General features: G+C 39.3%; 1 protein-coding gene across 4 annotated transcripts in view; it reads right to left on the bottom strand.

The window, feature by feature from the left end:
- The window catches only part of LOC132402111 (potassium channel subfamily T member 2), an 884,531-nt gene that overhangs the window by 603,718 nt on the left and 254,113 nt on the right, over nt 1-26,700 (bottom strand). For 3 of the 4 annotated variants that reach the window (XM_059984712.1, XM_059984713.1, XM_059984714.1), the window contains exons 2-4: nt 16,905-16,984; nt 12,069-12,168; nt 6,674-6,722 (exon numbers count right to left, since the gene is read on the bottom strand). In XM_059984712.1, the coding sequence (XP_059840695.1) occupies nt 6,674-6,722; nt 12,069-12,168; nt 16,905-16,984 (229 nt within the window). Of the gene's footprint in view, nt 1-6,673; nt 6,723-7,922; nt 7,936-9,285; nt 9,318-12,068; nt 12,169-16,904; nt 16,985-26,700 lie in introns of all 4 variants that reach the window. The other variant, XM_059984711.1, reaches the window with a different exon arrangement.

Here is a 26,700-nt window from a genome sequence, read left to right as displayed (position 1 = left end):
TGACTGCACCTTCAGGATGTTGTAGCTGGCAGACTGTATTTGAAGCTTGGAAATTACTGTTGATATTTAGCTACTCCATCAGAAATTTTTGAATTGTCACCTGTAACAAAACACAACTTCCCCTCTAGGTGGAACAGAAGTGATCTTTGCTCAGGTTTTATCTGAAAACCAGTAAGGGAGAAGTGTTTCATTTGATCTACCTAATAATTGAAATGTGTAGGTCTCAAACTACTTCACTTGGTCTCTCACCTTCCTTTTCGGTCTAAGCCAGTACAACCTTCCTCTTCTTATAGATATGCATCTATTCCTTCATAAATATATGAGATGGATGAATTGAATAACATCATTTCTTCATAACAATTATCTATTTACATTTGAAGATCTATTTGCATTGTTACCCAACACTTAACTTCTGTGGAGGCATGAGCAGAGATACCTTTTGGTGCTTTCTATCCTGACTGAATCATTTGCTTCAGGCAATGCATTGTGCCAGCTTGTCTGATAGACTCTTTGATGTCCTGAAATGATTCGAGCATCTCACCCTATTTTATTCATGCTCTGAATCCAAAGCTTCTCTTATGTCCTCAGTACCCATTCAGTTCAACATGTCAGCTAAGCACATGTCTTTGCCTCAGGCTTTTCCCACAACTCTCTAATACTTAATAGCAATGTCTTCAAGTGTTTTGCAATCACTGTGCACATATGTAGCTCTTTGATTTGTGCACCAGTGAAACTTCTCCTATCCAAAGATCACAGCAAGTAGCTCCTTACCTCTTAGCACATAACTCCTCTCCATAACCATCAGAACTCTGCATGTGGCTGATTTTTCTCCAATACTGTTGCTCCCAGACACTCTTGGAGGTGCTTGCTTACAGCTGTCTGCTGCTTATCATAAACTATTGAAATGTAGGCTTGAATATGACTCTCAAGATTCTTAAAGTTCAGCATCTTCAGAGAAAATCTCTCAGCTGCCTTCAGTGTAGTCTTTCTGTACTTCAACAGCATATGACTTACTGTTTTTAATTGCATCCACCCCAAAGCAACAATTTGCTTCAGCAAATACATTATGCATTGTTCCAGAGTCGTGCTAAGATACTGTAGTACTGGTTACACCTGCACTGACGTTTTGGTCTAACTGTATCTAATGGCTATTCCTTCCACAATTGTGATTTTGTTTGGTACCAGGTTATAAGCATGCTCCATTATCTCACTTATGAGTTTTATATTACATAACAACTGTCTTCCATTTAACTAATGAGTTGCAATCAAATCTTTATTACTAGCAGTCTGCTACAGCCAGCTCAAAATACAGTGTGAATAGTTCCCATTACCATCTCCATTTTTTAGATAAGTTACATTCCTGGAAATCCAGCATCATGGGCAACTTAACTTGTTTCAATGTTTGTCCTTTCAAGTGAATCACTTAATTCATTATCTCAAATGGAAATGATTAAGCCCAACTTTAGGTATGCCAAATCAGGAAAGGCATCTACATTTCAGAATTTCATCAACTACCAGGTGTCCATTCAGCATCACTTTATAACCTGTGAAAGTGGTTCATAGGTACAACCATCAATACAGATACAACAGAGCTTACAGTTGCTTTTTCCCCCACACATCACCCTTTTGTGTGGAAACCTCTGTCCCCAAATAGTGCTATATTGTTCTGTGTTTCTTTTAATCCATTAGGTGACAGCAGTAAAGGAAACACAGAAAAATATAGCACACGAGGCATATATTATGAATGGCACTGTATAAATTAAATGATTTGTTTTGTTTTGAACTGCTAGACTAATAACATTAGCCATTTTAAAGTTGCACCAAAACACATGAGTCTCACATTACAGTAGCAATTATTAATGTCACCATGAAATCAGACTGTAAAAACAAAATTTGAGCTAAAATATTATTAAGATTTTTCATCCTTGAGGCAGAAAAAGAGTGGGTGGTTCCCTTCAGACTGAGTTGTTTTTGTTGCTATACAGTATTTAGTGGTTCAGTCTGTTCCCGATGTGTGGTATCTGCTTTTTGTCCTGTAGGAACTCCAGCACTAACAATGATGGCATATTTCTTATATTTTATATATTTCGTAGTACTAGGAATATCGTATAGACTGATAACCTTTTAATACTTCCCAAGGCTCATGAAAGGGTCAAAGCAGTCAATACCCTATGCCAAAAATAAATGGCTCACTGAAAAACAATAACATTTCCTGACTATTTTGTGCAGACAGCATAAATTATTTTCAAATTCCAGACAGTAATAATCAGCTTGTGTAGTTAAATGCAAGCCAGAGAAAGAAAGAATAGAGAGGCACATTAGATTTGTCTGTAAGCTTTCAAAAAATCGGTGAAATCTGACCTTATCTGAAAAGTAATCAAAACTATGAGCAAGCTAATGGATGGAAACTAATTTGCTGCATGTATGAATGTCAGCCCAATTGTACAGAAAGTCTGTGAGAACTTATGTTTCCAATCAGCACTGTCCCTTCTAAGCTGCACAGGTGTGTGACCATGCAGCAACAGAAATGCACATAGCCTTTGTTGTCATGCAGCTGCAGCTTTCTTTTATATAATGTTAATATAATTTTGAAATTTAGGTTATATAATTCTGAAGTATCATGTAATTAATTATGATAATGAATATAATCCACATATTTTCTAAATAATAAATGTACCACAAAGTTTATTTTGAAATATTTTAGAGCTTCAATGTGTTTACATAGTCAAGGTTTCAAGTTACGACTTATAAAAGTAATCATACTGTGGAAGTCGTAGTTCATTGTTAATAAACCGCCAGCCAACTGAATGCCAATGCCATCTAATCAAAATATTTTACTTTTACCATTGTGCCTGTCAGCTGTTTTGGCTGCTTGACATCATTTACTTGGGTTCAAAATTGTGGCTTGCCTTCCTTTGATGTGAAAACTTCTAAGTTCTGACTTTTTGGTCATAATCTTTCAAAACAATCATAATATACAAAGATTTTTTAAATAAAAATTTGTTTGAACAAGATAAAAATTTGTTTCTATAAAATTGTTTGCATGACTGTGGTTATTTTATTAACATTATAAATTTTTGAATTTGTTAAAAGCAAATTATGGTCACATTATCTTGGTTATACCATTTATTGGAGTGACAAGGTGAAAGATCTGCTTGCATGTATAACTTCTGATGTCAATACTGTGCCTATTATTTGATTTATTCAAGGTGTGTGCAATCACTTGGATAATAGATTTCCTGATAATCATCGAAGAGAAAGGCAAGCTTTTGACACAGTTGCCAATGCAAATGGACCCAATTTTGAATTTGGTAAAGAGAATGTTGTACGACTGACAAAAAATACTCAGCTTCTTTTACAAACTATGATGAAACCTTTCCCTCAAATATATCACAGCAACGTTGTGATTTCAAATTTATCGCTTCTGAGAAATTTAAGACTGGTTCAGTTAAGATATTCACTGATATATTAAACTACATGCTGAAATGAAAATTTGAAGAACTGTCAATTCTTGTTGACATCGTTGAAACATTCCAAGCTTCTAGTACTGACTGCAAACCTGGATTCAGTCTTATGAATTCAAGCATATGTAAATCAAGAAATAGACCAGAAGTGGAATACTTGGATGATCTAATGAGGATTAAGACATATCTTTCATTGGATGCTTAATTAATCTGGAAACTCTTTATAGACAATAGATTTGTAATAAAGACAGTCCAGCAAAAGTTTACAAAAGGCGAAAGATTTTCTTCTACTATATTTCATTATATTCTTCAAGTAATATATTTAAAATATGTGGTTTTAAAACTTTCCTTCTAAATATTCACAGTACGCATGCTACAAACAAAACATTTAAAGTGCTGTGCAGTTTTCAGGCCATGTAAAAATTTCCTGCTCAGAGCAATGGTTGGTCCTCACAGCTGTAAGAATAAGTTAGAGCGAAATTGCCAACCAGTTTGATAAGTTATTCGAAATGGCAAAATATGTTGATATCCTTCGTATATAATTTGTACACTCTAATGATTATTAACCTATTATATGCCTGACAGCTGTTGGAAGATAAAAAGAGTGGGAATCTGGGAGCCACCAAAAAAGAGCTGGAGTAGTACTTCAGGGGCCAGTACAGTGATACAGCAAAGAAAACTTCCCTTGGATCACCAGGGTATCTTCTCCAATGGTCCAGTTTGACTCCTCTTCCCCCCACTCCCCCACCAAGCTAAGTGAGATCAGAGATGTCATCAAAAAGGCAAGGTCAGTGTCAGCACCAGGTCTGAACTGAATTCCTTAAAAGCTCTACGAAAATTGCCTGGAAAAACCAGTGCATCCCATCAGAGTAGTAAAGAGCTGTGGCAGTGTTCATCCCCCAAGAGCAGAACTTCAGTTCCATCAACTGGTTCAAGAGCGTCACTGCCAAACGTTGACAGGAAAATTATCTTCTCTCTCATGGCTAAGAAGATGACCAGCTTCCTTATGGGCAATAGATACAGTGACACCAGCTGTCAGAAGGCAGGAGTTCCAGGTGTCCCAGGATGTGTGAAGCATGCATCATTGATATGGGACCAGCTTCTACGAGCCAAGCATGAGAAAGATGACCAACACATCATGTGGCTAGATCTTGCGAATGCTTGTGGATCTGTGCTTTACCAACCTTGCGATTGAGTTCATTTATACTCCGGAATGTATTAGAGGCCTGGTTTCTGATTACTTCAGTGACCTCCAGATGGGCTTCTCTTTCCGAGACTTTACAATGGGGTGGCAGCTTCTCGTTTCATCTCTTCCATCCTGTTTATGGAAGTCTTTGAGATCATCCTTATTGGAGCAAGGCAGATGGTTAGAGTGATAAAGCTGCAGTCAGGACAGAGGCTCACTCCACTGACAGGCTACATGGATGATGTCACAGGCATCCCTTAGACATCTGCAGAAGAGGTTGGACAAACTAGTGACATGAGCAAAGATGAAGATCAAGCCCTCCAAGTCACGAAGCCTATCCCTCTGAAAAGGGGTCAGAAGCAACAACATCAGCTTTGATGTTGGGGTTGGCCAGGCACCCCATCCAAAGCCTTGGGAAGCAACACACTGCAGAGCTCTCTGACAGGCAGATGAGAAAAGTAGCACAGAAACAGCTCACAGAGGGTGATGTAGCCTCCGAAAATGCATAAAATTACCCTCACCAACTGCCAGTAGGATGGATGGGATAGCCAACTCATATACCCAGAAACGGCAGGGGCTGCCACCGTGTTTCTTGGACACTGGCCTCTTTGGAAAGAACATGTTGCAGCTGCCATTGTGATCCATCCGCCTGGGGTACAAGCAGGAGAAAACCCAACTGGTCATTGAGCTGAAGGAGTCTCAATGTCCCAATCCATACCAGCAGTAAATGGAGAGCCCAAGCAGAAGTAGACCAGGCCATCAGCACCAGGAGTTTGTCAGCAGAGTCCGGGCTCGACATGCAGGTCTTGGCTGGGGGAAGGTAGCACATTTCTGATCAAAGGCCTTGAAGAAAGATAGGAAAGCCATGAAAGTGAAGGAGGTGATAAGGACAGAACAGGAGTGCTACAGGATGAAGGCAGTGGCACAGGGCTGACTGGAAAGGTGGACAACATGAGATGGCACTATCAACAGGTCATTCAGCTGGTCTGACCTGTGGAAATTCCACAAGCCAGACTTAGCTTCTTCATCAGGGCAACCTATGACACCTTAGCCTGGCCCCGAAATCTTCACCGGTGTTTCGGCAGTGAGGATAGCTGCCCTCTGTGTGATACCACCAACGCCAACCTCCAACATATCCAGGTAAAACACAAGACTGCACTGTCCCAAGGACACTAAAGATAATGGCACGGTCAGGTGGAATTTTCCTAGAGACCTGCAGGTGGGATGTGAGAAGCAGCATTTCCCTAATGGGATGACAACTCACCCCATCTGTTAAGAGCTCTGAATGCATCTGTCCAAGAGCTCCTTCAGGACTTCTCTCCACAGGCAAGGAGTGGAACATGAGGACAGATCTCAGCAGACGGCTACAGTTCCCACATAAATCACCACCACATCTCTCTGCCCAGACATAGTACTGTGGCCCACGGCTGCCAAGACAGACATCTTCATTGAGTTAACCATCCCATGGGAGGAAGGTGTGGAGGCTGCCAACCAGTGGAAGAGGCTGAAGTAGCCACACCTGGCAGCTGAGTGTTAGGAAGCTGGCTGGAGGACCATCATCTATCCTAGCTGAAGAGGCAGAAAAGGACAGTTTTTGGCAGCGTCTGAGGAGGAAGGACAGAAATCAGGGGACGACTAAACCAACTGCAAGCTGCAGGGGGTGTCAGGGTGATGTCCCTGCTATTGCTCCAGCACCAGGGGATGTATCAGGGCTAAGGGAGTGAAACATCAATGAATGGTGGTCTCCGGCTGATGATCCTGCAGCTGACCTCAGGTCACTGTTGGAGGTGCAACAGGCAGCAATGTCAAGCAGGAAACAAGATCTTCCTGTAAATCTCATTGGCTTTAATAGTCTCTCTACTAGCAAAGCAGGATTATCAACAAGTGTAATGAGAGAAAAGCTATTTTGTCTGTTGCTCAATTTTGTAATCCAAGTCTAGCCTCAGAACTCCCGAAAAAAATTAGCTTTATTTCTGCCGATTGTTTTCTTATGAAGCTATTTGTACCAATGGTCATTTCTTACCTGTAAACCCCATAAGGGAAGACTTCTTTCTACCCAGATTATAGGAGACCTGATGGTAAATCAAATTGGTAACTTTGGTTAGTTTGTTTTTCAAGTATGTTTGTGGCAATGCACATAGTTGCTTACTTTCAGCTCATAACATGCAAGGTACTTATGGAAAATGATGCATAATATACCAGTAAACTTACTGAAATTGTCATCTCAGAAATAAATGTATAACTTGATGCACTTAGTCAAAATAAACTCATGGACCTGACTTCAAATTGATAAACATTATGAACTTCAACCTACCATATGATGTTTAAAGTCCATAAATTTCATGTTACAATGATTTAGGTATTTGTCTGGAGTTTCCACTGACTGTTCCTTGTTCAGGTAAGGGAGAAAGTGTGAGAGCTGTTTAGGTGACCAAAAGAGGGACTGAGTCCCAGAACTCAAGCATTTGATGATAAAATCAGAAAACGGTGAAAACACTCATCAGGTCAGGCTGCTCTTGAAGAAAAAGAAACAGAGTTAATGTTTCAGGTGGGGGACTTCTCTGCTTCTCCTTCCCCAGATACTTCCTAACATGCTGAGTGTTTCATACACTTCTGCTTTTATTTCTTTCAGCATCTGCATTTTATTTAATACAGGTGGTAAGTCAGTCAGCACCTCAGAATGGTGTATTCTGCATGCAAGATGGAAAGACAGTCCATAAGGAGAGAAGTGTCTGCAACACCTTCAGTTTGGGCATCAGTACTTCCAAGCTGTGGAGGATCTAGTCCAGATAGAGGGGTGTAATCCTCGCTATCCATCCTCATTCCCCCCCCCCATCCACACACACACACCACCTCATCTTTAAAATGACATTTGTGATGTAAGCTTACAATACGATGGCAGAAAAAAACTCAATGACCACTCTAAAGTGACCAAAGCAAAAACATCTCACTTAATGATCTGTCCAGAACGTCAGCATCACTACTTACAGCACTAATTTCCCAAGGCAGTTAGCATGATGAAGTACTGACTGTAAGATTGCAGCATCTCAGGTGTGGAGCATTGTATTTTAGCTCTGACTTTGACTGATTAATGTAAAGAAATGGTGATATACATTTCTCAGATCAGTGTGGGATGACACTTGGAAAAGAACTGGCTAATCGTGCACCTAGTGGAACCCAGGGTATCAAGGGTACAGGTTTGATAAGTGCTGTCAGCAAGAATAGCACTTCATTTTGTATGCAGTGCAACCACAAGTAGACATCAAAAGTGCCAGTCAACATGTACTTCAAAGGACATATGCAATCATGCACCCACGGGATCCAAGGCAAGTTGCCAAATTGGATGCCAAAACTGATGAAGCAGATTACAAGGTCAAGAATCTATTTTATCATACTATGGGACTGTTCAATAGTCATAAAAGCAGTCCTTGAGCCTAGTGCTCTCTGTATGTATGGAGGCAGAGTGATGGTCAATATTTCAGGTAGAGCCCCTGCATTAAGATTTCATGGAGAGGAGGATAGTCTTACGCTATTGGGTGATACTAGTTAGTTGGGAAAACAGGTGGAGCAATGCAGATAGAATTTAATCCTCTGAGTGCAAGATGATGCACATTGGAAGAACTACTATGAGTAGAACATATACCATGACTGGTGAAGTCCTAGAACAGAGGAACCTCAGCGTACGTGAACAAAGATTCGGGAAGATGACAGTGCAAATAGCTAAGATGGTGAAGAAACCATATAAGTTAATCTTCATTAGCCGGAAAATGGGATTTACGAGCAAAGAGATTATGGAACAAGGTTATAAGACATTAGTTAGGTCACAGTTGGAGTGGTATATGCAGTTCTGGCCACCATACTGTAAGGAATATATGGATGGACTAGAGAGTGTGCAAAGCATAGTCATTAGGATATTATCTGGGATGAAGTGTCTCGTTTATGAAGAGAGATGGGATAGATACGGCTTGCTTTCCTTGGAGTAGAAAAAACTGAAGGAACGACCGTTAGAGATATATGAAATTATGAGGGAAACAGAAAGGCTAGAAAGTTGAAAATTTTCCCCTGGATGGAGGTGTCAAAAAATAAACAGACTAGGTTTAGATAAAGGGATAAGACATTGAGGGGGTTATGTTATGAACATTATTCATCTGGAGGGCATTGCACTACCTAACTGGCTGGTGAAAGTGGACATTCTTACTGCATCTAAGAGCTATCTAGATGAGCGTATGAAACACCAAGTCACAGAGGGTGCTTGGCCAAGTGTATGGGCATAGGTGGCTGAACTATGACTGTAATTATGTGCAATTTCAAGACTTCAATTCCAAAGATTTAGCCTTTTAGGAAATCCTCAGAAATTCCAAAAAAGGGGTTCCCAACCTGGAGTCCATAAATCCCTTCAATAATGGTAGGGGTTCATGGCATTTAAAAGGTTGGGAGCCCCTGTTCTATATTAATAAGAGGTCTGCGAACTTACTGTACTTATTCACTCCATGCCAACCACCTTAACTGTGACATTTCTGCTGAGGAAACTTTGATTCATGCTCCTATTCTATTAAGCATATTTTATATTAATTGATGCATATAAAATGTAAATAATACTTACAAAACAACTGAGAACTTACCGGTCAGTCTTGCTGAGAGTGTGGTTTGGACTGGAGCAGCCCCAGCTTTATAAAACAAAACACAAAGTTAACACTTGAGATCAATCTGGTGGATTTAATGTTTGTCTGTATATCGCCATTACTCACTAAATAATATGTTTTGGACATTTAGTTTTAATCATAAATTATAATTATAAATTGCAACATTTATTAATGTACACATGACCAACTGATAAAAATCACAATATATATTCTCCTGAAAATTTTCAAGTAGTCCAAAATATACATTCCTGATCAGCAGTACATTGAGATTGATTTAATCTAAAGTGAGATTACAATTGCTCCAATATAAAGCCAGTGTGGATGGGATCTCCTTTTAGGAGAAATGGTTGTGCATGTTCCTAATTATGAATGCAATATCTGATCTTTTACTAACCAAGCGTGTCATCTAATTTTCTATTGCAGCTGCTTCTCCTGGCATCAAGTCCAGCTATAGCTACTGACGAGGAAACGCCTGCATATTTTCATGGTTTCTTAACCTTAGTACAAAGCTCTCCCTTGCCTTATATTATCAAGTTTCCAGACCCACAAGGACCGCTAGATCAACCATCAATCACATAATTTTTAATTCCTTCATTTGTATCACTCCTGCGTAAATGTTAATAGTAAAGCCTGGGGAAAACTTTAATCTTTCTCAGCCAACAGAAAGGGAAGATGAATGGTGATAGTTTTTGCTTTTCCATCCAATGACGTGATTTACAGTACAATCTCAAAACCTAATTCTGGATGATTCGAACACATTCCACAATCGTCAGTTCATTTGAGAATATACTTTAACATACACTCAAGGGGACTCAGATCCTGCAAATGCGACAAAATGGGAATAGGAAGTAACAACCTGCTGGAGGAATTGAACAGATCAAGCAGTATCATTTTTTTTGGGGGGGGGGGTAAGGAACTGTTGACATTTTGGGGCAAAACCCTGCATCAGCCCTAAGGGAGGTGAAGAAAGATGCTGGTATAAAGAGGATGGGGGAGTGATGAGATGGACTGAAGTGACTGAGGGATGGTAAGCAGATTGATCCAGTTGAAAGACAGAGGTGGAGAGAAGGGGTGGTGTTGGTGGTGATAGATGGAGGCAAACAAAACCGAGACAATTGAGAGGAGAGAAGGGTGAGGGTGGACAGAGCTGTGAGGGAGGGTGGTAAGCAGGACTGCATATGCCTAATATTAGATGGAACACAGAGCACAAAAGTTGAACTGATGGTTCTATTTACATAACGGACCCTGGTTTACTTGTAGGTGAATGCCTAAACAGGCAAGTTTGAAGACAGCATGCAGGTTCCCGATACATAAAATGAGAGCGTGGAAGACATAGTACAACATTATGAAACCTTAGTTAGGCCAACTAGACGTTTGGATGCACTTATGGCCACTGCACTACAGGAAGAACATGGATGCACCAGGGTAGGTTCATGAGAGATTTATAAGATGTTGCCTGGAATGGGCAGTTTCAGGGAAAGAGGAGTGGCTGGATAAACTGGCTTTGTGGTCCGTGGAGTGGAAGAAGCTGAGGGGGTTCCAACAAAATAATATAGGCCATTGATAGGGTGGATAGTAAGGTATCCTTCTAGTTTCTAGATGTCTAAACCAGACAGCATAATTTTAAGTGATGAATAAAAGGATTAGAGGTAATTGGAGGAAATTATTTTTCATCCAGAGGGTGGCTACAAACTGAACTGCATTGTCTTATACAGTGGTGGAGACAGCTACTCTTACAACATTTAAGTATCTGGATGAGCATCTGAATCACTGAGGCACTGAATGCCACAGAATGTGCACAGATCAGGGGTTTCCAACCTGTTTTACGCCATGTACCCCGACCATTAACTGAGGGGTCCATGGACCCCTTGTATAGATAGCCAGTATAGATGTGGTGGTCTGAAGGACCAGCTTATGTGCTGTCCATTTCTAAGGCTCCATGACTTTAGGTATTACAATTAAAAACAATAAAAAAAATTCCATCTGTCATTTTTAAATCATAATTTTATGGTTGATCAATAGTTATTGTCAAGTTTGAGAAAAGCCAAGTGATTAGATTTAAGGTAATAAATTTGATTAATTCGCGTGACATTTGGTTGAAATCATTAAAACTAGATACATGATATTTATGGTGATCTAGTGAAAGAAGTATTGAACAATATGTTCTCAAATTGCAGAATTACGCCTATTATTCCTTACTTTGTAACATATAATATTAATTGTTATTGTAAATTATATTGAATATAACACAGTGATAAAAAGATCCTAATTATTATTTTCTTTTTTATCAAAAGATCTATCCAACACCATCTAAAGCCCTCTAGTGCAATGTACAAAGTGAATTTTGGATGTAAATTTTGGATGTTTAGGGGAAATACATATTTTAAAAGAAATCAGCAGAGACACACAGAAGCCCTGATTGCATTTTAGAGTAACATGTTAAAAAGCTCCCTCAAGGTACACAAAACTGAAGTGGCCAAAGGCAGTGCAACTTACATAATCAGCATCCCACATGGTTCCACATGAGAACATTGCACAACTAGCCTTCATTTGTCCAAAACCTGGTATGCAATTCACACGTTTCAGCAAATAATTCAAAAATTTAGTGGTCACATGATTTTGATGGAGCAGCATTAAATGAACAGGGACATAAAGAAGAACTTTGCTTTTCTCGGGGAATGCTTTATAATTATGCTGCTTTATTTTGATAAGATTTTTTAAACTGTACTGTAATGTGATATCAGTAAGAGAATAAAACTTTGACTTTGTACATACCATCCATTTCTTTCTCTAGGATCATCGAGTAGCACACGAACGATATACAAAAAGCAGCTTAGCAGCTTCAGAGAAAAGTAGAACAGGCGTATTCTCAGGCCTGAAATAATTCAAATTGAAGCTTCATTTAGATAGTCAGAATATTTGTATATATCTGTTGTATTATTTTGTTCTAAATAGCAGAATGCAGACACAAAGAATACAGTAACATTTGTAATAAATATATCAGCTGAAAATAATGATAAGCTCAATAGCACTCATCTTCAGTGTGGATTGGTGTGGGTGCAGACACACCCAGACCTGGGAAACCAGACAAGGTCTTTTGATTCTGAATAATTGATTTATTGATCATTACATAATGTCTCTCTGGTGGTTCCTGCTCTCTCCCCTCTGCCTCCCCCTTTTCCCAACCATCATTTTCCTCTCCCAGACTCCTTCCCACTTTCCGTCCACAAAAGAAGCCCACAGCAGAATCAGGTATATTATCACTCACATAGAGTGCCTATAAAAACTATTCACTCCCCTTAGAAGTTTTCATGTTTTATTGTTTTACAACATTGAATCACAATGGATTTAATGTGGCTCTTTTGACACTGATCTACAGAAAAGACTCTTTTGTGTGAAAGTGAAAACAAATTTCCACAAATTGGTTTAAATTTATTAGTTATTCAACACAAAATTGATTGCATAATTACCCCCTTAAAGTCAATATTTAGTAGATGCACCTTTGGCAGCAATTACAGTCTTGAGTCTGCGTGGATAGGTATCTATCACCTTTGCACATCTGGACACTGCAAATTTTCCCCATTCTTCTTTACGGGGATCGTGAACGAACAGCCCTTTTCAAGTCCAGCCTCAAATTATCAATTGGATTGAGGTCTGGACTCTGACTTGGCCACTTCAGAACATTAACTTTGTTGTTCTAAAATATTCCTGAGTAAATTTCTCTTTACGCTTGGGGTTATTGTCTTTCTGGAAAACAAATCTTCTCCCAAGTTGCAGTTCTCTTTCAGACTGCATCCAGTTTTCCTCCATGATTTCCCTGTATTTTGTTGCATTCATTTTACTCTCCACATTCACAAGCCTGCCAGGGCCTGCTGCAGTGAAGCATCCCCAGAGCATGATGCAGCCACCACCGTGCTTCACAGTGGGAATGGTGTGTTTTTGATGATGTGCGGTGTTTGGCTCACACCTAACATAATGTTTACTGTGGCCTTCTCTTTGCCACTCTCCCATAAAGCTATTACTGATGAAGCACCCGGGCAACAGTTGTATGCATAGTCTCTCCCATCTCAGCCACTGAAGCTTGTAAATCCTCCAAGGTTTTTTATTGGTCTCTTGGTGTCCTCCCTAACTTGTTCCCTTCTTGCACAGTCACTCAGTTTTTGAGGACGGCCTGCTCTAGGCAAATTTACTGCTATGCCATTTTCTTTCCATGTCTAGATGATTTACTTAATTATACTCCAAGGGATATTTAGTGACTTGGAAATTACCTTGTATCCATCTCCTAACTTGTGCTTTTCAGTAGCCTTGTCTTGGAATTGCTTGAAGTGTTCTTCATGGTATAGTTTTTGCAAGCATACTGACTCACCAGCAGTTGGACCTTGGAGTGTCATATTAAAGGGGGCTGAATCTCAATTCAGATCAATGCGTACAGATATGTTTCCATTTTGGCATAAAGGAGTCTTTTTCTGTTGATCAGTGTCAAAAAAGCCAAAATAAATCTACTGTGGTTCAACGTTGTAAAACAATAAAAAATGACAACTTATGGGAGGTGGGTGAATATTTTTTATAGTAAAAGTTAATGCTCCTCTTTGTCCAAAGGAATATTGTGTTCAAAACACAGGTAGACTAATAGATGGCGAGTGACCATTAAAATATCTAATTGTTTTAAGGGTAAACTCAACACTACTGAATATGGGGCAGAGTTTGTGATTGAAAAAAGACAGGTTCTTTTGAGGCAAAAGATCAAAGAGTTTGTCTGTTCCTGGGTCCCTCTGAAGTTGTGGATCTTGTACAAATGAATGAAATTTTTCACCCATTCTTTGGATTTTGCCCAGACTGGAATTGCAAACAGTGCCTGGGGCCCAGGGATGGCTTCACTAGCAATTCAGAATTCAGTGTTCCATCAGCAACAACAATCAAGTGGTGATTAAGAATCATGAGACCTGAAATCTATTTGGAAATTCCCACGTCACATTCCCATTCTGATATGTCTATCCATGGCCTCCTCTACTGTCAAGATGAAGCCACACTCAGGTTTGAGGAACAACACCTTATATACCAGCTGGGTAACCTCCAACCTGATGGCATGAACATTGACTTCTCTAGCTTCCGTTAATGCCCCTCCTCCCCTTCTTACCCCATCCCTGATATATTTAGTTTTCTTCCCCCCTCCTCTTTTTTTCTCTCTCTCTGCCCATCACTCAGTCTGTTCTCCATCTCCCTCTGGTGCTCTCCTCCCCCTTTTTTTCTTCCTAGACCTCCCATCCCATGATCCTTTCCCTTCTCCAGCTCTGTATCCCTTTTGCCAATCACCTTTCCGGCTCTCAGCTTCACCCCACCCCCTCCGGTTTTCCCCTATTATTTAGCATTTCCCCTTCCCCCTCCTACTTTCAATTCTCTTACTATATTTCCTTTCAGTTAGTCCTAACAAAGGGTCTTGCCCTGAAACATCGACAGTGCTTCTCCCTGTGGATGCTGCCTGGCCTGCTGTGTTCCACCAGCATTTTGTGTGTGTTGCTGGAAATTTTTATGACTTGTTAAGTGGTATTTTTGTCTGGATTATCTATGCTATGTACTTTATGACAACAAATTAAGCCCAAGTTACTTTGTTGTGATTGTACATTTATTAACATTTCATCTGGGCTCTTGAAATGTTGGGTTTGACTAATCAAGCCATTTCTGATGGAATACATACAAGAGGCAGCATAGGGAAGGTGTAGTCAAAGTAGCTGTGTCAGTGGGTTCATAAAAATGTCAGTGGCAATTCTCTCCTGAGATGGAGATAGAGTGATTTAGAAAAGAAAAATAAGCGTCAATAAGGGTAGGTATGGTTTTTGATTATGTCAGCGACTTTACTGTGGCAATGAAAAACGTGGACAAGAGTCCATGGAGAAGAGGCTGTTTTTCATGATGTGCTCAGTTGTGTTCCTAACGATCTGCAGTTTCTTGCCTTCTCAGACAAAGCAACAGTCATTGTGTCTGGATAAATGGTGCATCAATTAAAATTGGTGAGGTTCAAAGGACGTGCTAAGTTTCTTTAGCCTCTTGAGGAAGTGGAGATGCTGTTGTACATTCTTGGCCTAAAGTTTGATTTGTATTTAAAGGAGAATTTTCCTTTAGAGAACCTCTAACATGAAATTTCACCCAGCTGGTAAATAGTCCATTGTGCAGGTCTCCTTATCTTTACAAATAAAGTTCCAGGTGAAGAATGAAGTGCAGACTGAACCACGCTTAATAGCATTGCTCTTGGCTTAACAATGGACCCTATAGAATAGTGTCAGTTATATTTAACCTAGAAGACATAATTTTCTGAATGATGGAACATTTCAATAAGTCTTAATAGGTTAATAAAGAAAAAACTGCAAATACAGGAAATCTGAAATTAAAAACAATGTAAAACACAGAAAAAGTGAATGAAAATAAAAATTAATATTCCAGCTTTCATCAATGCACAGTAAGCTTTTAAGTACAAACAGAAAGGCAGTACATCACATACTGCGCATCTAGACGAAGTGGACAAGACAATTTGTAAATCAGTTATTGGCCCAGAATTTGCTAGGAAATAGCAGTTGTTTCCATGTGACTGTCAACAATTTAAGGATTTCTATTCAAAACCACAATACTATTGTCAGTTTTAGCCACTTTTTTTTGTAATTATATTCCAAAGCTCAACTTCTCATTGAGTTTTGCATGGGAACATCAACTGGAACATTCCGCCCTCTGCTTTTGAAGCAAAATCATCAGCAGCTACTTCATTGATATCAGCGCAATAAAACAGCTGTGAAGGACAACGTACTGGTTAAACTGTTTTATTTAAATTAAATGTTTTTTATCTGTTTGTGATTAAGGTTTCATTGCTTAAAATTTAAATTGATTAGATTTTTTAATAACTCTGCACAGTTGTTGAACTTAAATGAATATCAGAATTTTTTTGTCAGTGTGACTTAGCTAGTTGTCAAAGATTTTTTTCAGCTCTCAATTGAACATATAATTTTTTGCAGCTCCTTGCATTAATCATTGCATTGTGAAATACCCTCGTGTTCCAAACGCTTTGCATTGAGGGAAAGGGCCACATTGCTGGAGGAACTACATCAGATTGTCTAAATTTTCTTTGGCAAATATGTATATAGATTGTTGCTGACCACAAATTTTATACTATTGAGTTTTAGTGTTCCGTAGGTATTTTATTTATTGAGATATAGCGTGGTACAGGCCTTTATGCACCCTTGAGCCATGCCGTCCAGAAAACTCCTGGCATAATCCTAGGCTAATGTCCAGACCATTTACAGTGACCAATTAACCTACCAACTGGTACGTCTTTGGACTGTGGGGGTAAACCAGAGCACCTAAAGAAAACCTACGTGGTCATGGGGAGGCAGAGGCAGGAATTGAACCCAGGTCGCTGTACTGTAAAGCTTTGTGCTAACCACAATACTACCATGCTGCCCCAGTGGTAGATTAACTGGGATGCAATGTAAAGAATTAAACAAGTTCTCAAATGAACAATGTCTTAAAAAGTTTTTTTTCCTTCTGTTGTATACAATATTCTATTTCTACAGATAATTTTAACAAACTTATAGCTCTAAGAATGGATATTATCAAAATACTTACTTGACCTTTGGTTTTTGATGAAAAACAGTTTCAGACGCTCTTTGAAAGTGTTTTCATTCACATAGAATTCAACTTGTACTCTGTGAATGAAAAAGAATATGCAACTTATTTTCAGAGCTATTGACTTTCATAATAAAGGACAGTAAAACTATTACTCAGTTTCAAACATGATAGGGTCTGCTGTAGAGCAAATAATTAAAGGATTACACTTTAGCTTAATGTATGGATTTCATTGCAAAAATTCTGGACAATTAGTCATCAACATTCTCTGTTTTAGTACAGTGCAGCAACTTTATCAGACTTGGTCATCATCAGCAACTGTAATCCTTCTACTTTGAGAAACTGGACAAGAGAGGATTGTTTTGCTGAGTCAACAACAAATGAGTCCTGAGAGACAGTACAAAAAGAAAACATAGATTCAACTTCCAGCAGCACTTGGTGATAGAAATACATTTCAACCTGGCACCAGCTTCAAAGATAAAGATGCATGTGGTATCTTGAGAACTTGCACAATGTAATCATGTCACATAAGATTATGATTCAACCATGACCTGGCATTTAATTAGATCATATCAGATCTATATCTTAACACTGTTTTGATAACTGACAAGCAAAGGAAATCTGCAGATTCTAGAACTCTAGCAAAAACAGAAAAAGTTGGGAATATTCAGCAGGTCGGGCAGCAAGTCTCTTTCATTCTCCACAAATGCTGCCTCACATGAGGAGCATTTCCAGGATTTTCTGATTTTATTCAATTTTGATAATATCATATTCTCTCTAATATTGTGCATTATTGTATATTTTCCTTAACTTTTCAAATACTTTTACTGTACGTGGACATGATGGGCAGCAAAATTAGATTCAAATGAACCTCATTTACTTGCGAAAAAGGGTATAACAAAAATCACTCTGAAGAATAATAATGGATTTTCTTTACATCAGCATTGGAAATGAATTTGGTTTAGTTTATTTTACAGCAATGTGTTGAATTTATATTTGAATCATAAAAGATTAATATCAATATAGAGACCCAAGTTACCTTGGATATTATTTATTACAAATTAATTGGATTATCTACCACTTCAAAGTTGAGTTCCCAATATACTAAATGTGTCTCAGACACTAATAACTTTTACAGACAGTTACATCTCAAATGCTAGATTGCTTTATTACTGAGTGCCTGCAGGAGGCTTTGCTGAACAGGCAATGCAGTTGCTATGGCTTCTCCACCAAGAGAGTAAATTTCTGAGTCAAGATGGCAGATTTAATTTGCAATCCTACAAACCAATCTTTTTCACAGCGTGCTCAGGGCAAGACTGAGGATCATGCACTTGCTTTGTCTCCTCTCTCCCAGTACGCGCAAGAAAACAAAATCCGCAGTTTGTCTGAAAACATGTCCTTCTGTGCCTGTATGATAACCGTTAAGTTGCTGACATACAACTCGAGGCCTTATCAAATTATATATTATTTCATTTACGATACAGGGGGTTTGACTGAATTATGAATATCATATTCAGTACAATTATATGTGACTCCTAAACTTCATTTGCTGAACTTACATTTTCTTACTTAATTATTTTTGTCACCTACAAAGCAGGAAAAACTAATCAGTTATCTATTCTTGGATGAACCACAACCTCACCTCACTAAACACGGTGAAAAAAGAAGCTATTATCTTGGAACCCTGGCATAAATTCTGATTCTATCCATCTTCACCATTCTTGATCAATTACCTTGTCGGGCCCTGCAGAAGCTGGACTATTGCTCTAATGTGTTTTTCATTTAAAATCTGTATTTCCAAGATTAAATGCTGCACTTCCATTTGATACGATCTGAAGAAGGTACCTAAAGGAAGGCTCTCCCAAACCACTGCTCCAGTACCGTAAGCATGAAATGCTGCAGTTTTCAGTTGCTCTTTCTTTTGAAGGATCTTCTGAAATGATTAATAAATAAACTCATCTTTCTACATTTAACTGTCATTACAAAACCTAAGAATTAAACTTCCATCAAAATAATTTTAAAACATTGGAAAAGGCTGTCAAAAATAAACATGGAGTTTATTAACACTGGTTTGGATGCAAATGCGTCTAGTTCTGGGTTAAACATTTTAGAAAAGTGTGAAAGTTTTTAAGAAAGTGTAAGAGGCAAGAAAGAGGCAAGCAATGGGAGCTACCTTAGTAAATATATTTCAGACAAGATTGGATAGATTTTTGCATAATAGGGGAATCACGGACTATGGGGAAAAGGCAGGTAGGTGGCCGGATCAGCCACGATCTTACTGAATAGTGGAGCAGGCTTGACAGGCCAGATGCCCAACTCCTGCTCCTATCTTATGTAAGATTTAAGGATAGTGCAAGATTTACCAGATTTGCCAGAATGATTCCAGAGATCAAAGACTAGAATATTGTAAAGACACTTAAATAGGTAAGGCACAGAAGGATATAGTCATAATGGAGGTAAATGGAATTAATGTGGATGGGCAAAAATGTGAATGGTCATTTATTTTTGTACTGTACAAATCCAATTTAGTGTTATTCACCTTGGCACAGAGCCAGGTATAAGGAGGTATGTTGGAGGTATTTAAAACCATGAAGGGTATTGAAAGAGTAGGTGGGAAGAAACTTTCCCTAATGCTAGATACGTTAAGAAGCAGGGGACCACAGCAAGAAGGTAACTGCAAGAGTGTTTCAGGGAATTATTTTCACACAGCGAGTGATAAGGGTCTGGAATGCAATGTAATGGGAAGAAATTAAATTTTACCAGACTAAGTGTTTGAGATATGTGTCCGAGAGTAAAGAACTTAGAGCAAGGGAAAAAGCTGGTATGGAATTAATAGTCTGAATCTTTTCAGGTTGTAACAATTTTGTGTTTCTGCATGGAAACTAAATTGAGTTCTTAATGATTTCACTGTTTTGTTCTCATGGTTTTCAAAAATTTGAATTGAATTGAATTAACTTTATTTCTTACATCCTTCACATACATAAGGAGTAAAACTCTTTATGTTACATCTCTGTCTAAATGTGCAATGTGTAATCATAACAATTTATAATAACTAAAACAGTCAATGTAACATAGGAATACACTCAAATCAGCGTGAGTTAATCAGCCTCATGGCCTGGTAGAAGAAGCTGTCCTGAATCCTGTTGGTCCTGGCTTTTATGCTACGGTACCATTTCCCGGATGGTAGCAGCTGGAATAGATGTGGTTGGGGTGACTGGGGTCCCCAATGACCCTTTGGGCCCTTTTTTCACACCTGGCTTTGTAAATGTCCTGAATTTTGGGAAGTTAGCAACTACAGATGTGCTGGGCTGTCTGCAGCACTCTCTGCAGAATCCTGCGATTAAGGGAGGTACAGGTTCCATACCAGGCAGAGATGCAGCCAGTCAGGATGCTCTCAATTGTGCCCCTGCAGAAAGTTCTTAGGATTTGGGGGCCATACCAAACTTCCTCAAGCATCTGAGGAGAAAGAGGTGCTGTTGTGTCTTTTTCACCACAGACCTGGTGTGTACAGACCACGTGAGATCCTCGGTGATGCAGATGCAGAAGAACTTAAAGCTGTTTACCCACTCAACCCCAGATCCGTTGATGTCAATAGAGGTTAGTCCATCTCCATTCCTCCTATAATCCACAACCAGCCCCTTTGTTTTTGCAACATTGAGGGAGAGGTTGTTTTCTTGACACCACTGTGTCAGAGAGATGACTTCTTCCTTGTAGGCCTCCTTGTTATTGTTTGAGTAAAGGCCAATCAATGTAGTGCCATCGGCAAATTTAACTAGCAGACTGGAGCTGTGGGTGGCAATACATTCATGGGTATACAGGGAGTAAAGGAGGGGACTCAGTACATAGCCCTGAGGGGTTCCTGCATTGAGAGTCAGAGGGTTGGAAGTGAGGGAGCCCATTCTTACAACCTGCTGGCAATCCAGGATCCAGCTGCACAAGGCAGGGTCAAGACTGAGGTCTCTGAGCTTCCTGTCGAGCCTAGGTTGAATGATGGTGTTGAATGCTGAACTGTAGTCCAAGAGCAGCATTCTCACATAAGCATCCCTCTTCTCCAGATGTGTAAGGACGGTATGTAGAGTAGTGACTATTGCATCGACTGTCAATCGGTTGTGTCAGTAGGCGAATTGTAGTCCTTGACCAGCCTCTCAAAGCATTTGCTTATTATTAAGATGAGTGCGACAGGACGCCAGTCATTCAGGCATGTCACCTTGGTCTTTTTTGGTCCAGGGATAATGATGGATAACTTGAAGCAGGAGGTCACTCTCTATTGGGAGAGGGAAAGATTAAAGATGTCTGTAAAAGAGTAGTTAGTTAGACTGTAATGCACACTCAGTGGCCATTTTATTAGACCTGTATGCCTTTTCGTTAATGCAAGTACCTAATCAGTCAATCATTTGGCCATAACGCAGAGCATAACAGCATGCAGACGTGGTCAAGAGATTCAGTTGTTGTCCAGATCAAACATCAGAATGAAGAAGAAATGTGATTGAAGTGACTTTGACCATGGAATTATTGTTGGTGGTTTATGAACTCCTGGGATTTTCACACACAACAGTCTCCATAGTTTATAGTGAATTGTGCGAAAGACAAAAGAAGTATCAAGTGAGCGGCAGTTCTGTGAGTGGAAAAAGTCATGTTAATGAGAAAGCTCAGTGGAAAATGTCCAGACTGGTTCAAGTTGACAGGAAGGCGACAGTAGCTCAAATGTCCATCGACTGAAGGAGTTGTGTAGGGAAGAGCACCTCTGAACGGACAACACATTGAACTTTGAAGTGGATGGACTACAGCAGTAGAAGATCACAACCATGCATTCAGTGACCACTTTATTAAGTACAGGAGGTATTTTCAAAAATGGTTACTAAGTGCCTATATTTTTTTTGATGTGCACCTGTTCTTTCACGGTTGCTGATTTGCAATGCAAATTAGGTCCGTATTACATACAGGTAATACAGTGACAGGGAATGATTGACTCTAACCATGAATCATTTTCTGCTCAATTCCTCCATAAATCCATTAAATCTCTTTATAAACTACTTTTGATATCAATGGAAAGCCAGACAATTATTTGTTTAAAAACATGAAAACAGAATACACTTTAAAATGCTGTTAATATTCATTTTTTGGCATTCCATTAAGGAGGCGAAACGAGAATTAGGTGTTAGGATGTTGACAGGGTCTGTGACTATAGTTATGAGGAGTCTCTGATAACTGCAGCTAAGAAGGTTATTGGATAAATAATAAAAGTTCTTCAAAACCAAATTCATACTCTTATAAATACGTAAGTAAAATCTCCAATCATCTAATATGGTTATTTTACATTAATGATTCTACAATTGTGTTGTGTAATCATTAGAAAACTGTAACACTAATGGGTTTGTTGAGAGAGGAGCATAGGATTAGACCAGATGTTTCATTTAGAATGAGTGCATTGGTCCAGAAAATCTTCGACACAGGAAAAGTTTCACCACACAGGCTAAGCAAATGCATGTCAACTTATAGTTTTGAAAGCCTGCTTCTGCAAAGTTCAAACATGCTTCAGAGGATGGAATGGGGAGTTGGCTGGGAAGAGGTTTATGTTTTGTGGTCAAGGGTGTCACAGATATAATCTGTGAGACCTGGAAGGTATTTACCAATATCTGTGGAAAAACACAGCAAGTCACTAAATGATATCTTATTTAGAGAAAACAACTTTCCAATAAAATTCTATAATGTAGGATGGATAAATGGTGGACAATATCTGGTCCATTCAACCACAGCAATGGATGAAGTGGCACATTTCTGTGCTGAGATTTGTAAAATACAGCATTCTACAAACTGGATGCATGATTCACCATCAGGAAGGATCTCTTGTTACAAAATCCCGTAACTGGATAACTTACCAGCAAAAATAGAGAGGTCCGTTGAAGTCTGATGGTACTATTTTTAAAAGTCTTTATTTATGAAGGGGCACAAAAATAAGATTAATACAAACATTCAGCTAATATACGTCGTCGCTACTCAATCTAAAAGCGCGGGTCTAATAATAACCATCAATAAGAAACAGCTCGATCGTTTGTCTAGGGGATAATATATTGTCCGATGGAAATATAAAAGTCACTCAGTTCCTGCAGGCTTCAGCCTTTTGGGGACCGCTGTGTTTTCACTTGTTGGAGAGAGAGAGAGATTGATGAGAAAAGAAACTTACCCGGGTCTTTTATGAAGCAAATCCGTTGAATCAGGGGAGCGGGCTTCCCCGTTGTTAGCTAAAAGCTGGTTTCCATGGTTCCAGTCACCGATTCCAGCCGCGGAATCGAACGCACATGACTTCCTTCAAATGGCTTCCCGCTACTACGGGATCGTTAGCATTTTTTCTGGTGCGTCTGAAGGGTTTGTTCCCCCAGACCCTCTTTTATACTTCCTCACGGGGTCTCAGATGTCAATCAGGTTGGGATGATGCAATCTCTCTCTCAACCAGCCCACTTCGCCCGAGGGCTTGCACATAGTATAGTCCCCAATCCACAAACATGGTCTCCAGGAGACAATGGTCAATGTCGCATTATTTTGCATCGCGGTGGAACAAGGTATTCGGTACGTCTCGGTGCTGTGGAATGCTTATAATACTTTCACTCACTCTACTCTGGAATCAGTAACACTGGTGTTAAATCCAACACACACAACTGTTCTTTTCAAACATGGGGCAATGGAATATCTAAACAAATGCCAAACTTTCACTAGACTATTGACTTACACCTGGGTTAGCAAATATATTTCAGTTGTAAGATGAAGAAGAAAAGGTTACGGATAAAATCACAGGCTAGCATAGAATAGAACAAGAATAATTCCCCAATCACTTAATCAAATTATAGTACAGTGTTTTGATTTCTAATACGCCGCTGAGTTAATTCAAATTGTGATTCAGAGTCACTTATCACATGTACATCGGAACATACAGCGAAATGTTTTATTTGTGCCAACAGCAAACACAACCTAAGGATGTGTTGGGGGCAGGCTGCAGGTGCCACCGTAGCATTCCTACCATGTTCAGAGAAGATACAAGCAACAACAATAATACCAAAACAATCCCCTTACCTACCTCCCACCCACCCATGCACACACGGAGACAGTCCTCTAATCCCAGGACAGGCAGTCTCCAGGCCTCCTTCCACCAGTGGATTCAAAATCCCGCCATCATATAATTAATTCACAGCTTGAAACCTACCTTTATTGTGATACGATGCAGAATTCAGTGTATTACACAGTTCAGAAGATTTCCTGTCTTTCCTGAGATTCTTTATTTATATCATGTATTCAATTTGTCAATCCCCCAGAGCAACAAAACAGAATATCTTTTGTTTTCTGAGCAAAATGTATTTATTTTGTAATATGAGAATTGAAAATTAAACACAAGGTATATTTAAAGATTACATTTATTTACTTACTGAGATTAAGGCAGAGTAGGCCCTTCCAGCCCTTTGAGCTGTGTTGCCCAGCAACCCCTGATATAACCATGGCCTAATCAAGGGACAATTTACGATGACCAATTAACCTACAAAGTGGTACATCTTTGGACTATGGGAGGAAACTGGAGCACCAAGAGGAAACCCACCCAGTCACTGGGAGAATGTACAAACTCCTTAAAGGCAGCAGCCGGAATTGAACCCAGGTCACTGGTACTGTAAGGCCCTGTGTTAACCACAACACTATTGTGCCATCCATTACCATTTCTCCTACCATGATCTTCATCTTTTTTTTATTTATATGGCTATGGCATACAGATTTGATATCAAACTCTGATTTAGCCCAGACCTTCCAGTGTCACATCATGATAATTTTGTAAGCTGCTGCGATCAACTGTGTAAGAACAACTGATGACTGGAATGATGTCGACCGCTGGTCTTTGGTTGGTTATCAAGAGGAGCAGGAAACATAACTAACCTCCTTCTGCTTGGAGAAATTTATGAAGAATTAATCAAAATATAATACCAGCAGCCACAACCAATTCTACATTCACCATAGGTCCCAAAGCTTACCTTTCTTCATTCACTGACCATCATTTGACATTATGAAAAAGAATAAAGACCAGCAGAGAATAATTTCTACCAAGCATGTTTTTGCATTCAGAAGAAAAACATAATTCCTATCAAAGTGTATTATTTTCTCAACTGAAGTCTCTAAATGCTTTACTTCTGCTTTCCTTTGCCTATCCTATTACTCCAAAAACACCAATAATGTATATATTGCAATATCACTGAAGCATGATTATTTTATGTACTGAAGATTTGGAGGCAGTACAGGTTCCTCATCACAAGCCATGCCTTACATTGAGAAATGTTGCGTGCCAATCCAAAATTATCTTAATCTTTTGCTGTGGAAGTTAAGATGATGTTTTATCACACACGGCTACTTGGTTTTATCACCTTCCATGCCTGCATTGCTATTAGGCTGCTCAATGTTCTTCTACAAGATTCATGTCAAGATGATTCCATTACTTACACATGTAAGACAGGTTCCATTGAGGTTGTTCTCCATTGAACAGATGATTGAGAGCAGAATTTAAGTTTAAGTCAAGTAGTAAATTGGAATGTGAAGGAAATCATTTTATGCAGAGATAAGCTATCAGAGTACCAACAGGCTTCCGGTAAGATGGCAGTGCACTAGGACACAGTAGTCACTCTGGTTCCAATAAGACAAGTAATTGTTTGTTCTTTGCATCTTTTTTACAAATACAAGACACTGCTGGATACCAAGAACATCAAGTGCTGCAAGAGTACCGCATCAGCGAGTTGTTCGATAACAACGGAGCTGGTCTCATTGTATACCATGGTCATGTTGTTGCCTGGACTTGTTGCCATTTTTGCTGGACTCTGTACACATTGTTGTGCTGAGACAGTACACTGTGTGAATGATTGTGTCCGATGTTTTTATTGTCATCACAAGACCTTGTTGGGCATTGGTGATGTAGAATACTGCAAGACCAGTTCACTGGTTCATTGAGAACACTGCCATCAGGGGAGCCGAGTTGTCTTGGTTGTTGCACAAACTAGGCCTTCATGTCTTCGGGTTGCCTGTTTGCAGTCACCCATGGGAGGAGATAACAAAGGAACTTGTTTGGACCAGGACAACTTACCTTCAATCTGCGTGCGGTCTATGCCACTCAGCCACTTGGCCTCTATTATTCTTGTTCTTTCTGCTTCTGTGTTTTCTGCTATTGTAGTCATATGTGTTATCTGTGCTATATGCTGCTGGTAATATGTCTTACACCTTGGCCCCAGAGGACCATTGTTTGGTTTGGCTATATCATGTATTGTTGAATGAAACTGACTGTTTGTGAGGGTGGTGAAAACAAAATCTATCAGAGCCTCTGAGAAGGAATTAGATAAGCTTGGGGATAAAGTAATCTCCTGGACTATGGGAAAAGACTGGTATATAAAACTTACATGACTGTGCTGCTAGGCATTGGTAAAGGCTGAATGACCTCCCTCTGAGCTGATTCTTTGTGAAGATGATATGCAATAATTATGGATTTTCACAAGTAAATTTCATCTAAGAATATCCCAAAAGATTCTAAGAGTTGAAGAGTCTAAATCTATAGCAAAATACATTAAAACAGAGAAATTACTTAAATCTAAGCTGCTGCTTCCCAGCATTGTTTGAAAGGAGCTTATATATTCCCTCCATTACCACTTGTGTTAACTTCAGGTGCTATGGTTTCCTCACACATTCTAGAGTCATATGAGTCAGAGTTAATAAGTTGTGGGCATGCAACGTTGGTGGTGGAAGCATGATGACATTTTCAGTCTGCTCCAAGCTCATCATC

Source organism: Hypanus sabinus, chromosome 11 (genome assembly GCF_030144855.1).
Source record: "Hypanus sabinus isolate sHypSab1 chromosome 11, sHypSab1.hap1, whole genome shotgun sequence".
In the NCBI taxonomy this organism is placed as follows: Eukaryota; Metazoa; Chordata; class Chondrichthyes; order Myliobatiformes; family Dasyatidae; genus Hypanus; species Hypanus sabinus.
This window is presented reverse-complemented; position numbering and strand designations above follow the sequence as displayed.